The 10,096-nt window shown below is 33.4% G+C and overlaps 1 protein-coding gene across 3 annotated transcripts; it reads right to left on the reverse strand.

The window, feature by feature from the left end:
* Window positions 1-3,614: 3,614 nt before the first annotated feature.
* Window positions 3,615-9,799, reverse strand: LOC145048759 (glyoxysomal fatty acid beta-oxidation multifunctional protein MFP-a-like). Of its 3 annotated transcripts, none has more exons than XM_078997353.1 (18): window positions 9,477-9,799; window positions 8,876-8,947; window positions 8,727-8,792; window positions 8,582-8,635; window positions 7,614-7,681; window positions 7,444-7,525; window positions 7,284-7,339; window positions 6,894-7,196; window positions 6,731-6,817; window positions 6,482-6,650; window positions 6,297-6,418; window positions 5,340-5,503; window positions 5,019-5,267; window positions 4,828-4,886; window positions 4,661-4,713; window positions 4,283-4,431; window positions 4,012-4,141; window positions 3,615-3,918 (listed from the first exon to the last, which is right to left on the reverse strand). In XM_078997353.1, exons 1-18 carry the CDS (start codon window positions 9,571-9,573, stop codon window positions 3,883-3,885), a joined length of 2,016 nt encoding a protein of 671 aa, XP_078853479.1. In that variant the 5' UTR covers window positions 9,574-9,799; the 3' UTR covers window positions 3,615-3,882. The 3 variants fall into 3 exon arrangements, with proteins under 3 accessions (XP_078853479.1, XP_078853480.1, XP_078853478.1); XM_078997354.1 differs by having other exon boundaries at window positions 6,297-6,391; window positions 6,482-6,656; XM_078997352.1 differs by having other exon boundaries at window positions 6,482-6,656.
* Window positions 9,800-10,096: the final 297 nt, after the last annotated feature.

Genomic DNA, 10,096 nt, shown 5'->3' on the forward strand with positions numbered 1-10,096 from the left:
TTCCCGGTATTTCAATTGTGTATGTGTGTTAAAGGTTGACAGCAAGGGATCTCCATTATTGTAGTTCATAGATAAAATAATATTATGTGAAAAACAATTCGCCTCATAATAGGATTATAATCAATTAAGAATTCAACCATAAACTCTCTGATATGCTATCAGAACTACCCTTGGTTGCAATATTTTGTGACTTAATTTTTTATTATGTAAGTTCCAGGTGAAGTTGTTATTAGCTGATAAATCGCCCATATGTTGAGGTGATGAAGGTAAACTCAGTAGGTGACTGATCAATTAATATTATAGATGTTCCATCCTAACATAATCGATAGGCTACAAAAGTTTCATGTTCTCCAAAAGAGAATGGAGGTATGCATGCATGATCATTGTTTGATACATTGCTTATATATTGTTTTTTCTTGTTTTTATTATTTGGATTTTTGTTGAAGCAGGGTAAGAATTGATCCATGTCCACCCATCTTAAAGTATGTTGTTGGTTGTAAATTCTTATGTTGAACCAGGGCTGAACTAATGTGAACAACCTGTAAACCTACATTAGAAGTTTGTTACGCATATTCTTTATTAAATGTGTTTTTATGCTTTTCACCATTTTCCATATCCGTCGCTTCTTATAACAACCCTGCAAATTGTTTTCTTTGTTCAAGCATTGTAGTTTGTAACAAATCTAAATAAAGGTATCCATTTAAAGTCTTTGAATCTCAGGATTTGAGCGATTGTTCAGATAATGGCTTTATGACACACATGGTGGATCAAAAGATTTTCGCTTTTTTTTTTTTGTTAAAACAAAACCTATGAATTTGTTTAATTGATCAAGACGACATTAATTAATTGGTTTTGTAATAATGATTTTCAGGTTCATTCATGTTCATTATTTAGTTGGTTTTGTCCATCACTATTTATAGTTGTTGTTTTGATTATCACTGAATTGCTTGAGCGATGTAAATTTGTCCTGAACATGACGATTTTGCCCTTGATAAGGTTTTGGGGATGAGGGCATTATACATAGTTGCTGCAGTGAAGATGTCGAGGTCGTGATTGGTGGTCACGGTTGTAACAGGTAGGTAAGGTGTTGGTTGGTTCGGATGGCAATGACTATAAGGGAAGTGGTTATTTTTGTGGGTTAAGATTGTGGTTGTTTATGGTGGTTTTTCGGCTGGATTTGGTGATAGAAGAGGTGGGTAGACGGGTGGATATAGGTTAGATTTTCTTACAAGTAAATATGGCTATATGCTCTCGGAAATATGTGGTTCACGGAAAGGCAGTAGGTCCAGCATGGTGGTGGTCGACGATGAAGGAAGGTATGTAATGTTTGTGGGTTCTACCGTGCTCTATAGTTTACAAAGGTGTTTTACAAAACAAGGAAAATATTTAATATCTATTGCACAAACACACGTCACTCACACTCGCAATACTTTACATTACATGTAACTGCACTTTGTGAAATGAATATGAACTTTGTATTGCATTTATGTGAAAAGCTACTTTTATCGTATCCATATCCCTCCCTTTTATATCTTCTGATAAAAAAAAGGAACAAAGAGAGGTTCAACTTCCTAGAAACATGGTGATGAACTTGCACTTGCTGAAACATAGAGAAACAAGGAGAATCTTGTCTTTCTTGACAAAGAACAAAAACTAACACACATCAAATAAAGCCAAACCCAAAATACACCACAATATAGAGATTGTTGTTAGTTATTGTGTTTGGTATTTATAAAACTTGAGTATTGTAATATGGTTTCATTTTTTTTATCAATTTACTGTCTTGGTTAATGGTTACTAACTATTAAAAAAATCTTCAAACTCTTACCACGAATATGTATATCTTTATGATGATTAATTACAAATTTTGATAAAACTTGATTACGTGCGACTTTTTTAGAATCGAATGTATTAATTGCAACAACGCATAATAATGTGTCTATGTTTTTTGATTTTTTTGGGCATAGAAACAATCCAAAAGAACAATTTGAATTCAAGTTTCATTATGGTTTTGGTATCAGAAACTATAAATTTGGTCCTATGTTTTGTTGTTTTATGGTGTCTTGTTTTTAATATGACATTTTTTATAAAATAAAATAATAGCTAAACTGAAACTAATTATTTTTCATTAATTGCCAAAAAAACTACTCGTCGTCCGCCGCTTTGCGCGGGTAAACGACTAGAATATATATATATATATATATATATATATATATATATATATATATATATATATATATATATATATATATATATATATATATATTTGGTTTGTTAAAGATGATGTTGGTTAGTGGATGATTATCTTTTCTTTTTAGTTTTTTCTTAGTTTTTTCAAAGAAGATGGTTTGTGGTGATTATCTTCTTCTTTTTCTTTCTTTTTTTTTTTTTTTTAATATAGCAACGTACTTTCTTATTTTCTTCACTTTTTAGTTTTTATAGAAATATGGTTTGTTTTCTTTTTGCACTTTTGATATTATTTTGTAAAAATAATGGTTAACCGATATTAATCATTAACCATAACCAATGGCTACTAAAAAACATTAACCAATTGTAATGATTATAATTCAGTTTTGATCTATAACCAAACCAAACCATCACATCCTTACCCTTATCTAAAATGACAAATTTGGTATGCATTGTCATTTTTGGTAAATGGATAAATATTTGGTCATTCTCATCTATTTCTATTTCATAGGCTAATTTTTTTTTTTTAAATTAATAGTTAAATATGAAGGTTTAAATATTTGAAAACTTTAGATTTAATAGAAAATAAGAAAAAATAATGAATTATTAAAATTGAAATTTTTTTTTGTTGTTGAAAACTATTTAAATATCATTGATAGAAAAAAAAAAATTTACATAGACATAACGGGTAAACAAGCAACAAACTATGCCGCAACCATTTATTATTACCAGTGTTGCAGAAATCGGCCTAATCGGCCGATTAATCGCTAATCAGACCTCCACCGATGAGATTTATTGTTAATCGGTCACTATAATCGGGCTTGGTCAATGCAGGTCAAAGTTGGAATTAATCGAACCTAATCGGGCCTAATCGGAGTTAATCGGGTTTGGTCAATGCAAGTTAAAATCGGACCTAATCGGACTTAATCGAACCTAGTCGGACCTAATCACCGATTAATCACTTTTTTTAGAGAATTAAAGTTAGATTTATAAATTATTTAATAATTTTCTTATGAATTAATGGTCCCCGATTAATCTCCCGATTAATCCCCGCCTAGCCGATTAATCCTTAATCGCTAGTCCACCGATTAGCGATTTCTGCAACCATGATTATTACATTACAAATATTATATAAAATTTAATAAAATAAAAAAAACCCATAAAATGGCATGTGGAAATATTTTTATTCAAAATCATCATAAAATGACATTTAACAAATTAAATGAGTGTGATATATGACAAAAAAACATTCATTTATTAGAATAGTCACAGGAACATTGGGTCATTCATATATGGCAAAAAAAACATTCATATATCATGTGGTCATATAGGCACAGGGACATTGGGTCATTCACATCTTTTTTTCATGAGTAATCATATGGTCAATTTTATGATTATACCTATTAAAAATTAGTAATAACTGAAAATAAATAAAAAGTTTGCATAATCATCTATAAAAGTTACAAGCACCTCCCAAATGAAAAATATATATATCCCTTCCCTAATCCGCGTTAAATTGAGAAAGCACCTCCCAAATGAAAATAATAATAAACTAGTGTTTCTTTTCCACTTGGAAAAAAACAATTGAGATTGCCTAGATATAAGTAAGTTCTGGAAGCACATAATTAAAAATGCACATTTTCCTACAACATGAAGAAAGCAAAGGCAAAGCATGATGTGATTTGATGATCGATTCTAGAGGTGTGATTTGATCTGCATAAGTGGCGTCCCCTGTGATTTTATGAGATGAACAGGTATCGTTAAATAAGAGTGTTGGGTGATGTGGAAGCATTTATAAATATTTTACTAAAATTTCTTCCTTACGATTGAAGAATGTTTCCTTAAATAAGCACAAGGCTTGAAGAATGGTCCATATGCATTTGACCAGGTTTCGAGTGTTGAGCAGATATATTTGGATCCAAGAGTATGATCGGCCCAGTAAACAACTCCACCCCTGATCAATGAACAATGATGATGATTTGATGTGATGATGCAAGTAAGTGTGAGATCTCTTTTTTTTTTTTTTTTTTTTTTTTTTTTTAATGTATATATGAAGATGAAGAGAAGAGCAAATTAAAGAAGAAAGGTAAGGTACCTATAAGAGGGGAATCCCATTGCCACAACAGAAGCAACATCGATATCAGAAGCCTTCCCCACGCCTCCTTCTTCCATGATGCAACAGGCTTCGTTCACAACTGGAAATAATATCATCTTCATTATAACTTCTTCCGACAACTTTGCTACCTGCTTTATTAATTAATTATTATTAATATTATAGGAAATGGCCTGGGATATAATAAGGTAAAGGAATGAATTTCAATAATATATATATATATATATATATATATATATATATATATATATATATATATATATATATATATATATATATATATGGATTGTTATTGCACTACTTTTTTAAGCAGCAGCAGCAGCAACAAGAAGAAGAAAGCAAGAGGTGTAAGTATACCACCTTAAAATCATTTGGCGAATCCTTTGCCTCCTTCCAGGTAGAATTAGATGAGCCTGTGGCATGGAAGTAAGTTTTAAAAGAATAAATGAGAATCCTATATAGCCAGGATATTGTTTCTTTTTCTATTTGGAATCAACTCAACAGCAGCACAAGTCAATACTTATTACCAGTATCTTGCTTATTCTGAGATTGGGTTGACATGCTCTCAACAACAACGTCCATCATTCTGTCATAAACATATATATATATATATATATATATATATATATATATATATATATATATATATATATATTGCAAGCCATGGTTAGAATGCTATGACAGATGTGAGCAAACATTCCAAATTCCAACAGGCTACCTGAATGGACTGGTGGCCATCCCAAATTTGTCCATCACCTGCTCCACACGGTGCTTCCCTTCTTCACCTTGTTCAGCAGCAACAAACATTGCTGCTTGAGAATACATGCCACAGATCCTGTTCACCACAAGTCCACTGCCATTACGGACCGAAATTGGTGTTTTCTTCATCTTCTTTGCCACATCAAGTAAGTCAACAATTACTTGGGGCGATGTACACTCGGTATTGACTATTTCCAGGACAGAGGAACTGCAAATATTATTGCAACTCATTGTTTACCAACAAAAAAAACTATATGATTATGATTACCTACCTACCTACCTACAAAAGTGGGCCCCAGCAATCCGGAATTGGAATTTTGTTCTTTCTCCAATTAGATTTAAGTCAAGTGTGGGACTACTGCTTGCAAGAATGCAATGTTGAGGGCAATAATGCTCAAGATCAGCAAAAACTTGCTGCTTTAACCGGATGCTTCCCTCCACTGCCTGCCAACACACCAAAACTTTCAACTTACTGCATTTTGATTCAACTCATTTATAACATAGATGATGGGCCTAGCTAAGCTTCCACCATGATTTCAGCTCAATCAATGTGCTCTAAGAAAAGGACTTTGACCTATAATATACTTTCACTCTTTTTTCGTACACAAATCCCTGAAGATGTTTTATTCAAAAACTATAGGTATTTATTCAATAATTTGATTGGTAGCCAAGTCTTGAGGTTATCTTACACAGTTTTAATTAAAAAAAAAAAAAAAAAAAAGCCTATTTCACACTTCTCGCAAACAAGTCCCTGGAGAAAACTCTTTGCATGATTTAGTCCCCTTAACTTATTGGAACACCTGAAAACTATAGGTATTTTTTTTCTTTCAAAAATGTGATTCTTGCTCAGGGTTAAATAAATAAATAAACTATATACTTTCACACTTGTTGCAAATAAGCCTCTGAAGAATAACTATTTGCATGAGCAAGTCCTTTAACTAAAAAAATACCCTATTTCTTTTGTAGTGTCATGTGTTTGATACATATGATACCACATGACATTGGTTTTTGTTTTGTCATTTGTATTCGGCTACCAAGTTTCTGTTTGATAGTTGTGTCACTAGAGGTCTACTTTGACAAAAACCTCAACATCCGGTAATCATTAAAGTTTAGAAACATACCTACTTCTCATGTGTTCCAATTTAAGAAATTTACATCATGCAATTCTTTTTCAGGGACTTATCTGCCAAAACCCTTGCTGTAACAGATGAATTATATAGTTGGGACTCACACTCACCTCTACAACTAAATCCACATCTTTGAAGCTATCATAACTGAGTACACCCTTCAACAGAGATACAGTTCTTTCAAGCTTTGCCTTGGTCATTTTCCCTGCCATAAGATGGCTGTGCAAATTGGCTGAAGATGAAAGAGAGAGTTGTGAGTTGTGACCATACGTTTTAAGCTCATATCATGACGCACCTTTGATTTCACCGAGTGCAGCCTCCAGAGAATTCTCATCATCCTCCTTAAATATTACAGGAAAGTTAGCAAGGATAAAAGCTGTTGCTATTGCTGTTGACCCCAGACCAATAACACCAACTCTATTTACTTTCCTCGGCTGCAACCCCATATCAGTTATACCTGAAATCTGTAACTGCTTTTAACAAGTCATGATCTCATCAACATTAAGTGTTAGTATAAGAAAGGTATCCAGACCAAACTCCAAACCTTGGAAGTGTTATATCGAGCAAAGAAGATGTGGACCAAACTTTTACAAGTTTCAGATTGCCGGAGTTCATTCAAGGCCTCTGCTTCCTGCCACCAGAACTATTTCAGCATCCATCCATCACATTCAAAAATCAAAACAATAGAAGAAATGAGTGCAATGTACCTTCCATAGTCCAATACGAGCACCAGAAACTATACCCTCTTCAATGACATCGATGCAAATTAATGGATGAGTCACATTTGGGTTCTGTTTTTGTGCTTCGTCTCTCGCCGTGTTGAGTATTAATCTTGCTTCTTTTAATGGTTCTAGTCTGTCGGTTCTGTAAAGGCTACGAATCCATGGTTTTCTGGCTTCTGAAATATCCAAAGCCCATCTAGATGCACTTCTGATTAGTTCATCAGCAGGGGCTACAGCATCAACAAGGGACATACTAAAAGCATCCTTCCCATTTACTCGTTTTGACATCTATTATTTGAGAGAGAGAGAGAGAGAGAGAGAGAGATCATTTCATCTAACACATGATTAAAGAAGCAACAAACATATGTAGCATACCAGTATCATCTCCAGAGCCTTGGGAAGGCCAACAAGGCGTGGAAGACGCTGAGTGCCTGGTTCAGATGGTAGCTATTATGTATGGATCATACTGAAAGTTTTTTTTTTTTTTTTTTTTTTTTTTTTTTTTTATATATATATGTGTGTGAAAAAATGTCACCTCCATATCCAGGAATGATCCCGTACTGCAGTTCTGTCAAGCCAAGTTGTGAGGTAGGTGTGGATATGCGTGCATGACATGCCTAACAAAGAAATTAAAGCATTAAAAAAAAAAAAAAAAAAGTTGTCATTTGAAATGAAAGGAAGGTGAAGGTGAATCATGTTTCTTACCAGTGCTATCTCTAGTCCACCACCAAAAGCAGGCCCATCTATGGCTGCTACTAAAGGCTTTCTTGCAGCTGCGTGCAGCATAAAACACAGACCACAGCTTAAGCTAAGTGCTAACTTATAAAACACAGACCACACTCATGCATATAAATTATAACGAATATTTACTATGGGAATGCTAAGACACCGTGACTCTTCTCCTGACTGAAGCCCCAGATCCCCTATGCAGGTCAGGTGACCCATCTATCAATGAAAAAAAAAAAAAAAACACTTTGCTACAACTTACTAGTTAGTTTTGTAATTAAAGAATAAAAATATGAGTATATAAATGAAATAACAGATAGTTACGTGAACCAGGGGTCCAAGATTTGTAACTTTAATTACGGTTTATACTTTGTTTCACTTATAAAAAACTCTGTTTTTGCCTGTTTACTCCGTTTGAGTTGGACATTATATTAATAACCGCAACATGTAAAAAATGGCAACCTACTTTCACAACTTTACTGATTAAGTCCCTCAACTTCTTTTTGCTGATTAAACCCTTATAATTTAATTGTCTTGTTCAAAAGTATGTAAATGTAACCGCGGTCGTTGTGTCAATAAAATTACCTGTTTTCAATAAGACATAAAAGTATATTGGTTTTATCATTACAATAAAAAAAAAAAACAGTCAAGTGGGTAAAAATCAATAAAAATGGTGAAATTACGCTGCCCTTATACTTACACTCAACTAGATGAAATGAAAGTTTTTATTAAAGTCCATCACATCAAAATAACGACAAGGTTTTGAGAATTATCATACAAAACTAATAACATCAATTAATATAAAGATGGTTTACTTCATGTGAAAAAGCCCATATTACTCATGAGTCATGTCATATAGAGAGAATTGCTATCATCAACATTGACATTGATTTTGGTAGATACCTATAACAAATTGAGAAATCACGGAGGTATAATGAATGACATACCTTCCAAAAGGTTTGTGATCAACTCTATTGATACGAAACCAACCTCGTTTCGTTCTGTTGAATAATAGAATTAAGTATCACAATTCACAAAGATAGCAACACACGCAATTCTAAGAAATAAACATAAACTTGGTTTACTACTCACTCTTTACCATCTCGGATTTCCCAAAAACTTTCACATCGGCTCCCCCAGAAAACTTACCCCCTGAACCTGTTCAATCAACTCATTGTTTATCATATTATAAGTATACCATAAAGTACCTTGAATAACAAAGGTCAAAATTTTATGCATACCATTTACCACAATCGCTTTAACTTCATTGCATAGCAGGGCTTCTTCAATGCTGCTTTTTAAGCTAAGCATAACTGAATGACAAGAAAAAAAAAACAATTATCTTGAACATGGAATAGATAAATACAGTCATCCAATTCCAGAGTAATAACTTCTGAAAATTAATCATTAGCGTAGCTGTCAACATACAAAACCAAACCAAGACATAGTTGTAAGGTAGATTCCATGAGTAATTATTTCATAAATAGAACAAACACATCCTGCACATATTCATAGTTACGACTTAGGACATTTTAACGTGTCAATGAAGAACCGAAAATTCGTATTCGTGGACAATTTAGCCACGGTGTGTTCAACTACATAAATAAATAGCTACCCTAACACTTTACGAAGAAAAATTTCTCAGCAAGCTTTACTTCATTCATAGTTTTCCTCTAAAAAGCATTACTTCGTGACAGTTCTGAAGTAGAAATCAGTCCATTCTCGTATAAGAAATCACGGGTCGGAGTGTTTCTCTCTAATAAACAAGTTCTTGATCAATTTCAACGATGAAAAACAGTTGTAGGTATTTGTAATTGTATGTATGCTCGTACTAGGTATTACCTTCAAAGGAGAGTAAATTGAGAGGGGGGTTGTTGAGGGTGATGATAGCTACACCGTCGTCTCCAGTCACCAGTTGCGTTTTGGCTTTCATTGCCATCAGCTTGGTCGCTTTTTCTTGCTTTATGTTATAGTGTTATTCCTCTGGTTTGTTCTTGCATCTGTGCTGTATAAATTAAGAATCGATGATCAATGGACTGGACGGCACGGGGCGAACACAGACAAAAGCAAGAAACATAACACCCTCTTCCCCACTTTAACTTAACGTGCGAAAGGATGGTAAATGAATGGGAGTGAGCGAAACGAAAGACAAGGAGAAGGAGAAGGGATACATAAAAGGGAAAAATGGGTAATCATGTTTTATACCATTCAAATGATGTAAGGGTAAATGATTTCGGAGTAATGATGTTTTATCCTTGTTCAAATTATATCATTTTTGTTTTTTTTAAACAAAACATACCATTAAAATGTGTTTCTTGTACACATATTACCATTGTCAACGAGATACAATAGGTTATCCCGGTATTTTTTTTATTTAAAATAAAATAAATGATTATGTGGAAAATATGTGGCTATTACACCCATGTCTTCCCTACTAAAGGAACTAAGGGAACGATTTCTTC

This window comes from Lactuca saligna, chromosome 5 (genome assembly GCF_052625555.1).
Source record: "Lactuca saligna cultivar CGN05327 chromosome 5, ASM5262555v1, whole genome shotgun sequence".
In the NCBI taxonomy this organism is placed as follows: Eukaryota; Viridiplantae; Streptophyta; class Magnoliopsida; order Asterales; family Asteraceae; genus Lactuca; species Lactuca saligna.